This window comes from Helianthus annuus, chromosome 9 (genome assembly GCF_002127325.2).
Source record: "Helianthus annuus cultivar XRQ/B chromosome 9, HanXRQr2.0-SUNRISE, whole genome shotgun sequence".
In the NCBI taxonomy this organism is placed as follows: domain Eukaryota; kingdom Viridiplantae; phylum Streptophyta; class Magnoliopsida; order Asterales; family Asteraceae; genus Helianthus; species Helianthus annuus.
The window spans coordinates 88,528,622-88,545,810 of record NC_035441.2 but is presented as its reverse complement, the minus strand read 5'-3'; the positions used below and the strand labels follow the sequence as shown (position 1 = coordinate 88,545,810).

Below are 17,189 nucleotides of genomic sequence, written 5' to 3'. Positions count from 1 at the left end.
TGAGAACGCATCCTGACCCAACACGTGTCACGCGGCATAGAGAAGGGCGGATGGGCTTTTTTGTCCTTTTATCTTCTGCTTTTCCAGTTCCGCTTTTCCCAATATTGTTTTATTTATGGGGTTTAAGATTTTTGGCGTTAACCAAATTCAATAATTAATGGCGTTCAATGGTTTCATTGTATTAACATTTTGACGTTTATAGCGTTTATGGCGTTTTTCAAATCGTATGCCATTGGAACCCCAGGGGGTCAGGAAATCTATCAGAATGACGTTTTTTCAAGGCGTTTTAAACAAGATGGCCCATTGTTCTATTATTTTTATATACATTTTGGCGTTTGTGGTATCTTGGCGTTTTACAATTGTAAAATTATATTACAACCACAAGGGAAAAAATAGAAGCGAAGAAAATAAATTAAAAATCATAATTGGATCTCTCTTCACAATTTTCACTGTCATCAGCCTCTCTCTTCTTTAATAGTACAAGAACTGTCACCAAACATATGGCGTTTTATGTAAAACTTAACAAACCCATCGGACGATCCATAAGCGTTCTCACCGTTCTCACACTTTCTACCGCTTTCTCTAAATCCCGACCCTATATATATATATATATATATATAATTATAACTTAAAAGAAAGAAAATACAAGAATATATGAAGATCTGTAGCAATTGATGAAGAGTGTCACTACTAGAAATACGAGTATTACTGACAAGTTTTTGCTAATGAATGATGCAGATTACGAACAGGTCACGAATATATTTCACTAAAAAACAAATAAAAACAGAATAATAAATATACCAAGCAGTAATAACCAATACATACCATAACCCATGAAGTTGCGATTATCACCAGCGGGTAACTAACGGACCACTGAGGCGGGTAAAACCATATTTGGTTGTTCGCTGTTAGTTGTCACTCGATCATTTTCATGCGTTAAGATAATTAGATAGTGTTTGATATTGTGAATGACATTGTATTTTGTAACTATAAATGGTGAAAATGAAGTTCGCATCGTGTGTTTTGTGATATTTGTGTGTTTCTTTTGGAATCTTAGAAAAGATTTTTCAACGGCATAGAAAAAGCATTATGGGTAAACTTTCTATTGTAGTCACTTTTGGCTTTTGTTTTCCCATGGTATCTCTCAACCTCATGTCCCCATTGTGAAGAAAACCCCACCCCAAAAGAAAAAGCAAAAGTTTCAAAAGAAACCACCACATCCTCTACATAAAACCCTGCCCTTCACTCCTCTTCCAAACACACACATATACTGTCCTTCTTCTTTCTGCTCTTAAGAACATGGATGATGAATGTAGCCCTTTCAACTGGGATTCTTACTACCATGAAGAGGTAATCACCACTTCTTAAATATTCATCATTATGGTTTTATTCCTCAAACAATATCAACACATTTTGATTCTTTTTGGTTATGTTTTTGTTTTTTTTTCTCAGGGCCAAGGAATTGAAGAGTTGAAACACACTTTACTGTACACATTGGAGTTGGAATCAGCCATTGCTTGTGCCCATGAAGAGATTTCAAGAAAAGGAGATGAAGTTTTGCATTTCAAATGCCTTTTAACAAAGACTGTTAAGGAGAGAGATGAAGCCCAGTTGAAGTATCAAGAACTAGTTTTGGAAAACATGATTCTGCAACAAAAGATTCAAGAACTTGAATCTTGTCCTACTTCTTTTGCTATTACCACCCCCACTGGCTACATAGAAGATGATCATCTTTTAGGGGTAGATTCATCTTCTGGTTCTGATGACAACTATGTTGGAACTCCAAGAATGGAAATTAAGGTTCCATTGCCACCAACTGACCAACAACCAAAACCAGAACTAACTGACAAAGTAGTACTAACAAAAGGGTTGCCAGAGAATGGTAAGTTTTTGCAGGCAGTAGTGGAAGCTGGACCCTTACTCCAAACCCTACTTCTAGCCGGCCCACTTCCTCAGTGGCAACATCCACCACCTCAACTTAACTCAATTGAGATCCCACCAGTGACCATCCCATCAACTCCCACTACCAACACCCCCACCCCCACCTCCACCACCGTGCCTCGGATGCTCCTCCACCAAGACTCTTGTGTTAGCACAATCATTAGTGGTGGTAACAACAACTGTGGTGGAGGGTTGATCACTAGAAAAAGGAGTTTTGAGCAATGTAGTGAAGATGATTATAAACCCTACCACCTTCACCAAAAACCAAAAGGTTGTTCACCAATCATCATTGACCAGAAGTTAGTGTTTTGATCCATAATCTAGCCACAAAATATGTTAACTAATTTCCATCCTTTTCTTCAGGCTTTGAAAAGTTTATTAGGATGAAAGGGATGGTCATGATGATCTTGAATTTTCCCTTTAGGTTAAGTGTACATTAATTCCTTTTTCTCCCTTAGACCTCAAGTTTTTAACTATTATTAGCAAAAAAGAAAGAGAGAGGGCACAATCAAACCCTTGGAGCCTCTATGTTTGATTGAGGGCTTTCCTTATTCCATTAGGCTACATCCAACTGTAGGTCAGATTGGAATTGATATTCTTGACAATATTTGAGGTATGTAATCAGAGCTCAAGTCATCTGAAACATCTTATCCACATTGTATGCTTTTATTATGTTGTTGATGTGTTTAATCAATTTATCATTATTATTTTCATTGTCTTGGAATGTTTATGGTTTATACTTTATAGTTTAATTATAATATAATGTGAAAAGTGTGGATTGGGTGGTGGAGTTTTTGTTCGTTTGTGCGCACTTAACATGACATAATTGCATTGTATTACTAATGTTTCCTTTTCCATTTTTGCTTCTATTAATCTTGCTTAATTTAAGGTATTTTTTAATCATTATAATCAATTAGACCTTTGGGTATACTTTAACCCATCTTAACTCCATTTAAGTAACACAACAATTTATCTTCTCCATTTCACATTGCCTCACTCTAAGGAAATGGTATAATCTTGTTAACTTTATCTAATCCTATTATTTAGTAGTTTTTGCTTAAAAAGAAAAGAAAAATTATTTCAATCTCTTAACATTCGGTTAACATGTTAACATATAACCCCTTTAATTCACTACTAGAAAACTGTCTCCTTTGTGACAGCCAAATTTGTAGCAAATTTGTAGGAAATTGGTCTTATTCACAGATTTGCTATAAAAAAATTCGTGCAAAATAAAATTGTCGAAAATCACGTTAGCTACAAAACTATGACAAAATTTCCCACAAATTTTTGACAAATATATATCGTCCCAAATGTTGCCACAAAATACCTACAAACCGTTTTTTAATGTTTTTCCTACAATTCTTCCACAATTATGCCTATTTTTGTATTTTATTTTATGATATTTACTTTTAAAATTAATAACACTAATGACAAATATTATCCATAATTTATTTTATTTTGTGACAAAATTCCTACAAAATTATAAAACTTTCTCTTAACATTTTGCTACAAATTTCCTACAAATAAAAAATATATTTTTTAATGTTACGACAAATTTCCTACAACTTAAAAAATAGTTTTTTTAAGTTTTGTGACAAAATTCCTACAAACTAAAAAAACAAAATTTAAAGGTTACGACAAAATTCCTACAAAAAAAAAACAAAGTTTAAAGCTTACCACAAAATTCCTACAAACCAAGAAAAACAAAATTTAAAGGTTACGACAAAATTCCTACAAACAAAAAAAAAATTTACAGGTTACGACAAAATTTCTACAAATCAAGAAAAACAAAATTTAAAGGTTATGACAAAATTCCTACAAAAAAAAATATTTTTTGAAGTTTGCCACAAATTTCCTACAAGTCAGAAAAAAAATCCTGCATATGTTTGCTACAAATTTGTGACAAACTGTAACAAATTAAAGAAATTAAAAAAAAAACCATTTTTTATGAAAAAAATGCAGCAAAAATTACTATTATAATTCCAAAAATAATTGCAGCAATATTCTAAAACATTCCAAAAATATTAAAGCAACATTCCGAGACATTCCAAACATTCCAAAACGCACAAAAATCCTAATTAAAAGCATTCAAAACGAATCCGTTCTTTAACATTACAAGACGAGAGTTTTACTTATTTCCGATGCTTTTTAGCTTTTCTTCCATAAGTTTTTGCCAAGCCGCTTGGTCGGCCCGTTCTTTCTCGCGCTCTTCTTGAAATTTTTCGAACCGGGATTCTATGTTTTTTCGAGCCTCCCGTTCTCTTTCTAATTCCTCTTGAACCTTTTGAAGCTAAAAGTTGTACAAAAAAATATAATTAATACATATTAACAAAAACATATAGTCAAAATTCACATATCATTTAACAATAATACGATATTCGAGTCGTGGTAAACCATCTAGTCATCTAGACCATTAAGTACACACGAATATGAAGTACAAATATGTTAAAATCGGCCAAAACATCTTTTGCCAAGAAACTGACATTTGAGAGTTTAGAGATTGAAAATTAAAAAATATTGACCCGCCAGTTTTATCATAGGTTTATTTCAAACAACTTGCCAAACGCTAGAAGCAAACCTAAAACACGACCCAAAAATAATTCACCATGAAAGAGTTGAGAATTCAAGATAAAATTATCTAGTTACACCTATTCAATTGCATAGCCAAAGTTTAATTAGCTGTTGGTCTTTCATACACACTACTTAAAAAACCCATCTATTTTTTCAAAAAACAAATGCATAGCATTAGACCAACAGAATAGTTTCCGGTTCTTTTCAGTTAGCACAACAGATTCAGATATATCAACACATTCAGAATGCAAAACACCAGGAATCTCAATAGTCCTTCTGAAAGTTTTATTATAGTTACAAAAGCATGCAAGTCATTTGGCATTCGAACACCAGATTACACTATTTTTTAGCTGATAATTTTATATATACCCTTAAAATGAATTTAAAAAGTAATATCAAGGTTCTCTGCAAACTCATTCTTCCTAATATCTTAATTTTTTTTTACAATATCAAAATAACATGAGTAAATAATGATACCTCCTGCGAGTGTCGGGCATCATCTAACGACCCGCAAATTCTGGATGATTTTTTCCCGGTCACCAAATAATCAGGATCAGAAGATCCTATCCCAAACGTCTTGCGACCCTTGCGCTCAGGATGCAGACTCTTCCACAAAGCTAAATCATCGCATTCTATGTCCCCATACAAGTCTTCAAGTTGTCGGGCGTACGCGATCTAAAATTTTATAAAATGAATGTCTTCAGCTCGTAAAAGTGTCAGAATAATTATAAATAGAGTGAATTGCAAGTTTTGTCCTTTATTGTATATCAAGTTTTAGGCTGGGCCAGTCAATTTTAACTGTTAAGTGGAGGGCAAATTGGTCTTTTTTACTTATTTATTTAAAAACAAAAAAAAATTAAAGATATAGGACACCAAATGAAATTTGGTATAAAGATAAAGGACAAAAGTCGTAATCTTATAAATAAATGATAAAAGAGAGCTTACATATGAACGTCTTGCCCGCTCGGTAACAAACTTTAACTGATCATAATCTTTTTCAGTGATCTCCCCATCTTTTAACATCTTTTTGCATTCCTTAGTGGCGTGGGTCTGTAAGAACACTTTCAGGTATCCAACTGATTTACCATTTTCTTTATCCTACATAAAAACGAGTAATGTAAATTGTAAGTGTTAAATGTAAAGGTAGTTAATAAAATTAGAACTATGATTAGCTGACCATGTTGACACGGTGTTGATCAAATCGTATTGACCCGCCTGTATGAATGCATAAATCATTTTTGCGGTTTGATCTCCCAGCTTCCGACTTTTTTTGCCATTTTTCGGTGTTCCAGTGCTGTAATAATAACATTTGGGGTGAGCACGGTCCAATAACACGATTTGACCTGATGATAAACTGAACCGACTCGATACAAGCAATTTGGTAATAAACCATAACCAAGGACCAACTAAAATTTAAAAAAAAAAAAAAAAACCTCCTAAACACCAACAGTTTCGACCCGCACCAATATCAACCATTTTGACTCGCAACCCAACCCGCTAATTTTGTCATCCAAAAATAAAGGGAAATCGTTAAGGCCATGTGAAGTTTCACGCATTCATAATGTAAAATGTACCAACGAGACGTGTCACTTTGTTACATTTTATTTCCTAATTCACGTAGGTATGTATGTGTGTGTATATATATGTGTGTATATATAGAAAATAAAATTTAGAATAAAAATTATTGAATTCCGTACCGCACACATCCTTTGCCATTTTTCAAGGGGAAACCCATCAGGTGGAAATTTTAATAGGGTAGCAATATCGTATCCTACACTTGGTACTTCATGCCTTGCATCCTTAGCTTTTTGTTTAGATTTTTCTCTCAAATTTCTCATGATAACTCTAAATCGACTTTTGAGCACGTCGATAAATGTATCATATATGGCCTGCTCAGCTCGTGCACGCCATCTATACTTGGTCTGCAAAAAATTAAGGTAAAATTGCCATAATTAAAACAAATAATCAAAACAAATATAAATAGGAGTAAATTGTGGTTTTGGTCCCTGGGAACGCTTTGATTCGCTGCAGTGCCGAAAAACCTGCAGAACGCTCCACTTTTTTACGTTTTTTGCTGAAAAATCCTGCATTTTTTGGGGTTTTTTGCTGAAAAAACCTGCAGTTTTTAGGTGTTTTTTTTGCCGAAAGAATCTGTACTTTTTTGACATTTTTTGATGATAAAAAACTGCGTTTGTCTGACAAATTTAGAAATTTTATTTTTTTTAATTATTTATTTTGTTGTGGTTACAAATTATATAAACTTTTAGTTTAGTTTGTCTGAATTTTGTCGAACAACTAATAAATGTTGTGACGAAATTGCTACAAATGGTTTTTTTTTGGAAATTTTGTTGGAAAATTGTAGAAAAGTTTTGGGTTTTTTTAGGTTTTCTTTTTTGTTAGTAAACCGTACAAAATTTGTAACAAAATTTGAGTTGTGGGAAATTTGTGGGAAACTTTTGTAGGAAAATATATAGTTTTCTAGTAGTGATTCTCTTTAACACAAGGAGGGAGTTGTGTGCAATGTTAGATAACACGCCATGTCACCGTTAACACCCAAAATGTTAGAGTACATCCCATGGCCTTAGAGTAAACTAATACAACGATCCTGATTAAATTTCTCTCTTGGTTTTTTTATAACTCTTTAAAAGACTAATTACCTTCTTATACGGCGTGATTACTGATGGTAACTTGGTTTCCCACATATTACTGGTAGATCACGGACATGCACATCACCAACAAAGTATCGAGAACTTGTCGGCGTCACCTTTTGCTTTTTTTTATGCTTAGCGATAGACTCGTTACTGACCAATGACCGATGGAAATTCACCCACCGGAGATCAATGACAACTTATCAACAATGATCTCCATTCGCTAGTTTCACCAATGAGTTTTCACTAACTCTATATTATTCGGAAATTCACGAATGTTGTTGGTTTTAATACAAAGTAAAATTAAAATATTAAAAAGTTTTTTATCTGAAAATCTTATAAACATTAAGTGGCTGGATCATGTACAAGACAATATTTACACATACAAAGTATACGTGAGAGGGGGAGAATGACAAGTGTCATTAGTATGAAGTATACGTGAGAGGGGGAGAAGGACAAGTGTCATTAGTAGTAAGGTTAATTTAGTCATTTCTCACTTGAAACAACTTCTCCCTTGATTTTCAAACGTCTATAACTTTTTCATACGTTAATATTTTAAAACAAAAATTACACCATATTAACGAGCATTTCATTTTGTTTAATTCGAACAGCTTATTGCTATAGTTTTCTTATAAAAATATACAAGATTTTGAATACCCAACACATGACTACGTGATTTTGAATATTCATTACGTGATTTCACATTCAATATAAATCTAATACTTGATTACAAATTCAATATGATTTGTTATAACTGATGTTATTACAATTATGCTTATTACGTGATTATACATTCAATAATAAGAACATAATCACGTAATCATTCAGTGTGGTATCACATAAAATACTATAATGAAATCACGTAATAATACATAGTCAACAATTGTTATGTAATTACCTAATCACCTAGATACGTTAATATTTTAAAACAAAAATTACACCATATTAACGAGCATTTCATTTTCTTTAATTTGAACAACTTATTGCTATAGTTTTCTTATAAAAATATACAAGATTTTGAATACCCAGCACATGACTACGTGATTTTGAATATTCATTACGTGATTTCACATTCAATATAAATCTAATACTTGATTACAAATTCAATATGATTTGTTATAACTGATGTTATTACAATTATGCTTATTACGTGATTATACATTCAATAATAAGAACATAATCACGTAATCATTCAGTGTGGTATCACATAAAATACTATAATGAAATCACGTAATAATACATAGTCAACAATTGTTATGTAATTACCTAATCACCTAGTGTGGTTTCACATACTATAATGAAATCACGTAATGGGTATTCAAAATCACGTAGTCATGTGGTGAGTATACAAAATCACGTAATAGGTATTCAAAATCATGTAAAAAGTTTTATAAAAACTATAGCAATAAGCTGCTCAAATTAAAGAGAATAAATTGCTCGTTAAAACGGTGTAATTTTAAAAAAAATATGTATACTACCGTATGGAAAAGTTCTAGTCGTTTGAAAATCAAGGGAGGAATGAGTTCAAGTGAGAAAGGACTAGAGTACCTTTCTTCTATTTGTTTTTTCAATTGTTTGAACTTTATAATTACGAAAATGTCACTACCTAGTTTTGAGTTATTAATCTTGAAAGATCACTGACCCAAAAAATCACGTATGCTTCGTTAAGATTTAGCTCTTGTACATGTACAGAAGCCCATGCTATCTACAATTAATAGCTTTTGTCCATGTACATATTGAAAGTCACCCTTCAAAAAAAATTGTTAATCTTTAATACATAATTTAAACAAACTAAATCATACATAATTTACAAATATTTTTCTCAACTTTTAATCCAATATTAAATGTTAATTATGTTTCTTTATTGAGTGCATCTATGAGACTATGATTCATGGTGTGTTTGTCCATGTACATATTGAAAGTCACCTTTAAAAAAAATTGTTAATCTTTAATACATAATTTAAACAAACTAAATCATACATAATTTACAAATATTTTTCTCAACTTTTAATCCAATATTAAATGTTAATTATGTTTCTTTATTGAGTGCATCTATGAGACTATGATTCATGGTGTGTATGTCTGCCATTAAAATGGCATATATAACTAACTTATTCAAACTTTCAACTCTTGCGGGTAATTCATTATCATGTAACTAATCTCACCTTTTACTCCGTTAATTACTTTTAATGATTAACATACACACTCGTTAATTACATTTTTAATCACTAACAAACCCCATTCTACCCGGGTGGTGATCCATTGATAAAGGCAAAGCCTTTAAACACTTTGGGAGAGGATGAGGTCTTGCCTTCAAGTCCCACAGACAGCAGGAATATAAGAAATTACAAACCCCGTTCTAAAATTAGTCAAAAGTATACACCATGTGTAAGGGTTTTTTTTTAATTAAAAACTAAATTTGAAAGTTATTTTTAAATTAAAACCAACATCTAAAGGGTCTTTTCTAAAATTAAAACTAAATTTGAGAGTCTTTTTAAAAAATAAAAACATTCTATTTTATCTCCCTCTTCCCTACTTCCACTTCATCCTACAAAAACAACAAGAAACACAGTAAAAGAAAAGAAAAAAAAAAACATAATGCAAAACATCACAGACACAGAGAAAAACAAAAAAAAAAAAAAAACAAAAAACATAATGCAAATACCCACACAAAATCAAGAAAAGGTGAATAGGGAGGACGAGGAAATTCCCCCGATGGCACCGAAGCTGGGACAGGGGATAGTGTTCCCCGTCGGGGTCCACCTCAGAGGCGGAACTATAATATTAGGAGTCGTAGCATGGGCTATGGCTTAATTCTGTATTCCGGTTTATACAAATGATACCCCTAACTAATCTATTAAGTATTTGTTTTACTTTATTTATTATCGTTTTTTATTATTGTATGATTGCATGATAAAAAAATTGGGATACCCCTAAATTAATGGGGTAGCTCTGCCACTGGTCCACCTCCACGTTTGCGTCCCGATATGCTTTCGTGAACCACACCCAAGCGTCTAACTACTTAGAAAGGAACATATTTCTATAAACACATATTGGTATTGCTAGAAAACAAACACATCGATTTCTACTCAATCCATCGTGTATTTTTCATGATACTTGAAAACACATTTCAAAGAATGCCAGGGACAGAGGTAGGACAAGTGGATGGGCTAACTAACGTATTAATTTTTAAATTTATATAAAGCGTGTAATACATAAATTTTGATTAATCTCAATCATTTTCAAATGTTGACCTTACCCCGACTTTATGAATGTAAACCCAAAACAATTAAAGATTTGTATATACTTATAGCCCCATAAAAAAGTAACTTCTATTTAAAAAGATAAAACTCTCAAGCCCAAATTTTCTTATTATTTAATAACAAAGGTTAGGAATAATTAATTAATGATTTTTATTTAATTTTCATTTTCACCCTTGTACTATATACAATAAATGCTTTTAACCCAGTTAAACCTTGTGAAAATTATCTTATTATTTAAAAACAAAGTTTAGGAATAATTAGTTTAATTTATAACATAATGCAAGTTTTTTTATAATTATAAAAATAAACGTTTCAACTCGTGAACACGTCCTATATAATTAATTAAAGAGTAAATTAAAAGTTTTGTTCTTTATGTTTACACCAAATTGCAGGCGCTGTCCTTTAGTGCAAAAGTTGACAAGTTTTGCCTTTAATGTTGCAAAATCTTGCACGTTATGTCCTTTAGGCCAAACCAAGTTATTTTTTTCTGTTAAATAAATGTATTTTTGTAATTTTAGAATACAGATGAGGGTAATTTTGTAATTTATCCATTTAATTAAAAAATAAAAAAATTAAAACATTATACCCATTTCTCTCTTCAGTCTCTCTCATCTCCCTCTCTCTTCACTCTCTCTCAACTCCTCTGTTCACGAAAGCTTCGTCGGCCGGAAAACTCAACATCACCTCAAACTGTCACAACTCTCCACCACCGTCAACACATCACCGCCACCATAAACATCCATCTACAACCACCACCATCGTTCATAAACAAAACCCCCAAATCACCACCCTCAAATCACCAACCACCACTGCACCAACCAAAACCCACCATCCCTTTGTTCACCGTCACCACCCCCAAATCACCAATAACCACTGCAACCACCAACATTGTTCATAAACAAAACCCCCAAATCACTAGCGCAGCAAGACAAGAGTGATTGTCCGTTTTGTCTACTAGAGGAGAGAATTTTTCGTTCTCTTAGCAGCAACTTAACCCTAGATACACCTGGCAAGATCATTGGTGGCTTGAAAGTATTTGCGGAGCATTTTCGTCTAGGAAGGCAAGAGGATGCTCGTGAATTTCTTTGGTATGTCATTGACTCCTGTCATACCACTTGTCTTCGCTTGAAGAAATTGCAGTAACAATGACGAAAGGTTACCAGTAATGGAGTTGGTGATGGCTTCAATGGCAGTTCAGTAGTTAAGGAAATATTTGGAGGAGCTTTGCAGAGCCAGGTGAAGTTGTTGGTTCAGTTCTGTTTATAAATGAAGGAAAACATTAAAACATACCTTTGATTGCATCAGTACAGGGCAGTAGAGAATCCAGATGTAGATGCAGCAACAGTTTTTGACATAGTTGTCAGTTTGGTCTGGTTCCTCCTTAGGGTGCAATCTAATGATGGTGGGGATGAGAACCGAACAAGGGAATTCGGTTAGGAGAGGAGGTCGAAAATTATGATGTTATGGCTAATCGGGTGTCTGATTGTGTAACTGAGTAACCCTTTAACCTCCACATAATTCTCCTTATATAAGCACCCAGGAGGAAACCTAATTAGTTAATAAGGGTAATATGGTCCATCAACAATTACCAACTAATTATTTAATAGGTTATAATATATTTTGATCTATATTATGTAAATGATTATAATGGCTATAGATTAAATATTAATACATAATATATTTAATCTTACATTCTCCCACTTAGCCGAGTAATCATTTACTATGAGTATTAGATAAGCCTGATCAGGAGTTAACACTCATTTTAGCCTTAAACAAGTACTATAGCAGAGAAATACAGCCGTTGAATCATTATGCGACTCAGGACCCCCATTAATCATACTATAGCCTTAATTTAAGACCTAATCGTCATGATCAAAATACGCGTAAGCCCTTTGTTTGATTTGTAACTATATTTGTCTATATGCCATTATGCTAGCTTGACATATTCTTAGAGACATACAAAATCAAACTGATGAGGAAAATTAACTAATACTTAGTCATTCATAGTACGATATGCAATTGCGCACGACCATTAATTAATACCCGTCTATGAGCTCTCCTAATAAGACTTATGGGTAATAGCCCTTCAGTTATAGGATCCTTAAGCATATCATGAATGTATTCGATACAAAACTTAGTTTCCTCAATTCGTTCATAAACGAATAATTAATTGCGTATCGAAACTTAATGCAGCACCTCTTGAACTGTTACTGTTCAAGGAGTCATGGTAGCTGACTTTTTCACACTAAGTCTTCAAAACATTAATTATATGGAGTTAATAAACTTATGAGTCCACTGATAAATTTCCAACAACATTTAGTGATTATATTATGTCGTTATAACTTAGGTTGTTAATATCAGTGCATTATGACTCCTCCATGAAATGGGTTTTGTCTAGTGACATAAAGCTATACCCGAAATTACATTTTGTCATCTTTAAATATCTCAAAGTTAGAGTAATAAACCGGTTTTAATTCTCACTTCTTCTTCAAATTATAGCTTCTCATTTCCTTTAAAGATATTGTAATACTCCATTAGATGCTTCACATTAATCTAGACATATCTAGTGTGTTGCAATGTGAGTAATATCTAAACGAGTATAGACTTAAACTTACATAAGGCTTCCAATTAATGAAGCGTAAGGAAAATAACCTCATTTATCCTATTATCCTCTTAAAGAAGAGCAGTATTGTTTGTTACATATGTAAGGACCCATTTAATGTTAAACTTATGGAACGAAACTATTGTCCCATTGGGTCTATCTCGGTACGTTATGATATCTATTACATAAGAGACATCTCTGAGATCTATTATATCAAAGTTTGTGTTAACAATGCTTTGACTTATGTAACATATACTTGTCAAAAGAATATCATCTATATAGACAAGTTTATCTTAGTTGCTCCCACTCATTTTGAGGTAGGTTCATTAATCCACTTGATTCTTGATGAAAATAATTACGTTAGCTTTTCATCACATTATGATGTTTGCATTAACCCATACATGGATATTATTGGCTTATAAATAAAGTGTTCTTTAACCTTCGGTTTGAAACTTTAGGTTGTTATCTAATGAACATGTAAATGTGTCAGCCATTTGTTAGGGAAAATCGTTTTAATGTTCATCTAATGTAGCTTAAAACTATTATAAGCTACTAGAACAGTGATGATCCTCAAAGAAATCTTTTGTTAGATATGTAATAAAGATTCTTTAATAATTTATCTCTTCCTGAGTACAACCTTTGACAACCAATCATGCCTCTTTGTGTCTTAACGCTTATATTAGGATTTGATTTAGTTATGAACACTCTTAGGTAATTCAATCAAATCCCAAACGTTACACGAACACATAAAATCAGTTTTACTAGAAAACTGTTTTATTCCATTCAAATGATTGATTTACGCTAATGGCGTGATTTTAAGAGATAGGATCATTAAACATTTCCAAAATCCATTTCAACTTCATTAGGGAGGTTATGTAATCATCAAAGTTAGTAGGCTTTTAAACCTAGATGACCTCCTGAGTTGATTATTGGGTTCATTAGAAGTTTCAGGTTTATAGATTAGCTCTTGGTTAGGTTGCTATCATTTTCATTCTAAGTTTGTAAGGGTTGGTGCAGTATGGTATACAAGAGGTGTAATCGGAGTTAAATTCGGAGTGAAATTTAATGACACTCTTACCCCCGCCTCTTGTATTCCTTGCAAATCATGATAAGGACTTTGACTGCTCCCACCGAGCTTAGAAATCTTTAGGAACTCAGCATGCGTAGGGTTAATGTGTAACGACCAACAAATTCTAATAGAGAAACAAGTTAATGACGTTAGTCGTTGTAGTTTCTCTTATTGAGGATTATGTTATTTTAGGTAAGATATCTAAGTGCGCCCACAATTAGGTAACAATGAAACTTTTGTAAGAGTAGCATTAGATTTAAGGAGATAAGGTTTGATAGAACAGTGTCGTGATGGAGCGATGTCTTGTACAAGAGGTGTAAATTTAAAATTTTCACTCCCCCACCTCTTGCAACTATTGCAAGTTATTATTAAGACACTTAACGCTCCCACTGATCTTTAATATCTCTAGAATGCTACAAGAGAAGTTTCAATGAGCTACGTGACGTAGGAACCTATCACATATACGTTAGACTTTATTTGATTTCTTTAATGTCCAGATATCAGAAGAAACTTTAGGGACATATCTAATAGAAATCTTATTAAGTATATATATGAATAGATTTCTTCTAAGACCGTGTGCCATATGCGACAAAAGTTAGATATAAGTTGATAGTCTTTCAAATGATAAATGAATTATGTCTGAATATTCCATTTGGAATAAGTTCCACGAATGTCAATGAATGACTTATGATGGACCCATACTTATTCCTTAAGCCAAGTCATATTTTAGGGCTTGAATGTCATGATTTAAAATCACTTAGAATGAGATTAGATAAGAAATCATCCTCATTAACCATGTCATAATTTCTCATGAATTTCGGTTATAATGGATGAAATTTATAAGTCTCATTTTTCCTTTTGTCAAATTCTCATTTCATGATGACAAAAATTGTGAAAATGTAAGGTATCATCTAGTTTCATCTTAGTAATGTTTCTATCCAGATATTTAGAACAAATAAAATGGGAGTTTAAGGTAAGTGTGACTTTATGTTGACTATGCAAACCTCACAATCTTCATAACATTTCTTAATTATGATACTATATTCTGATTAATCTTCAGAATATGTAACGTATCGAAAAGCTTTGTTAAAAGACTGCTTATTATGGTTCTTATAGCCTTAACAGTTAGTTTTCTCACTAACTCTCATGTTAGTTATTTGTCGAGTTCTGGTAAGGAAACGTATGGAACTAGAGTCAACTAATCATGTGTTAATTGGAATATTAAAGAATTATCAGACTTAAATATCATTAGTAAGTGACTATCTAATTAATTTGTCCAACTGTTCTTTAGAATAATGGATAGTCTCGTTGCTTATGCCTAGTCTAATGGCATAATTATGCAGTGAGATTTTCCCTTGAAGAACCTTAACGTTGGGATTAGCACTTGTAATTTGTCTATGGACCTTAGAACAATCCTCTTTTAAACTATTAGTGGTTGTAAGGTGAATAACATCTTATTTTCCAGCTTCAAACATTTATTTCTTTGTACATATGTTGCTTATCAACACATTCATTATACTTTGGTACTTTTGAGTGTTATAGCTGATTTATAATGCATCAAATTGTACAAGTGAAAATCTTAGTATGTAATGTACTGGAAAAATGTACTTATTTCCATGCGTAAGCCCTTAACTTTATGGGTCATGGTATTGTACACCATTATGTATTCACATATACCACTTAGCTTTATAGTTTATAATTTTAAATGAAGGCATGCATCTTAGGAGTTCTAGTGATTATTCCACAATTATAGATTAGTGTTAGGAAAGACCTAATCTGGAATAACCTTTTAGTGACAGCACTTATGTTACAGAGTTCTTGATTATCATAAAAGACATGATGTTTGATTTGTCCTATTCATCATGCTCTACCTTTCTTCTGTAGTGCTATATCAGAAGAGAGCAATAGGATCATCGTGTCTTAAGAGATAATCAAGGATTTAATTTAAGAGCTAATTCTTATAGAAACTTTAAGCAAAACATATTAGATTTAGGAATTAGAGTGGATGAGATATAAATTTATAGAAGAAAATTATAGTGAGTAAAATTATGGGTACTAAGAATAAGGCAGACAAAATGATCACAAAAATTAATTGAGGATCATTAATATAAGGATCATTATGTGAAGAGCTTGTGATATGTCTATTACTAACATCAAAATAATAGACTACTTAAAGTTCTACTTAAACGAAGACAAAACAGCTTTGGCCAGAAGTGTAATCATTTAAGCATGTGTGCAAAGTGGTTGTAACAAATCAGCTTTGGCCAGAAATTGAGACAATCACTTTAGTTATGCACTTGTTAAGTATGCCATCTATGAAGGAATTAAATCAGCTTTGGCCAGATATTAAGACATTCATGTTTATGATGCACACTTAACATGGCTTTCGTAATACTTGAACGATAAGTAGATGCATCAAATCAGCTTTGGCCAGAAGTAATACATCAGAAGCTCATTCAAGTTAAGCCATTTTGGTTTTGTAAAACATTATTTGATCCTCATTAATTAACTAAATAATTACAAAAACCAATCATTTAATTACAAAAAATTTTTAGGTTACATTAAACAGCTAAGGCCCAAAACTTGTGCGATCAGTAAGGCCCAAAACTTGTGCGATCAGTAAGGCCCAAAACTTGTGCGATCAGTAAAGCCCAAAAACTTTTGCGATCAGTAATGCCCAAAAACTTGTGCGATCAGTAATGCCTTGTGCGATCCGCAAGTCTTGTGCGATCCGCAAGTCTTGTGCGATCCACAAGTCTTGTGCGATCCACAAATCTTGTGTGATCCACAAATCTTGTGCGATCAGATCATCTCTTATGTAATCTGATCTTGTGCGATTATCTTATGCGATCAGATCATCTCTTATGTGATCTGATCTTGTGCGATCCAGTTGTGTTTATGAAGCATAACTGAAAATTCGAATTCTAAGGGATTTTGTGATAGTGTTTCCTGTTTTAAGATGATCTAATTTTATCACAAATTTCGAAAATTATAACTGTTTATCTAATAACAGTTTTCAAATAGACTTAAAAGATAAAATTGGATCAAACATGGAAAAAAACACTCATTAATCCTAAAATATTCCAAAACATAAT

The 17,189-nt window shown here is 32.5% G+C and overlaps 1 protein-coding gene across 1 annotated transcript; it reads left to right on the top strand.

The window, feature by feature from the left end:
• Positions 1–1,215: 1,215 nt before the first annotated feature.
• On the top strand, positions 1,216–2,659 carry LOC110877834. The gene is made up of 2 exons (XM_022126049.2): positions 1,216–1,350; positions 1,453–2,659. Exons 1-2 carry the CDS (start codon positions 1,300–1,302, stop codon positions 2,251–2,253), a joined length of 852 nt encoding a protein of 283 aa, XP_021981741.1. The 5' UTR covers positions 1,216–1,299; the 3' UTR covers positions 2,254–2,659.
• The last annotated feature ends 14,530 nt before the right edge of the window (positions 2,660–17,189 follow it).

Coding starts and splice junctions, on each gene's coding strand:
- LOC110877834 (XM_022126049.2), top strand. CDS start 1,300: ATGGATGATGAATGTAGCCCTTTCAACTGGGATTCTTACTACCATGAA. Junction 1,351..1,452: donor ATTCTTACTACCATGAAGAG/GTAATCACCACT, acceptor TTTTTTTCTCAG/GGCCAAGGAATTGAAGAGTT.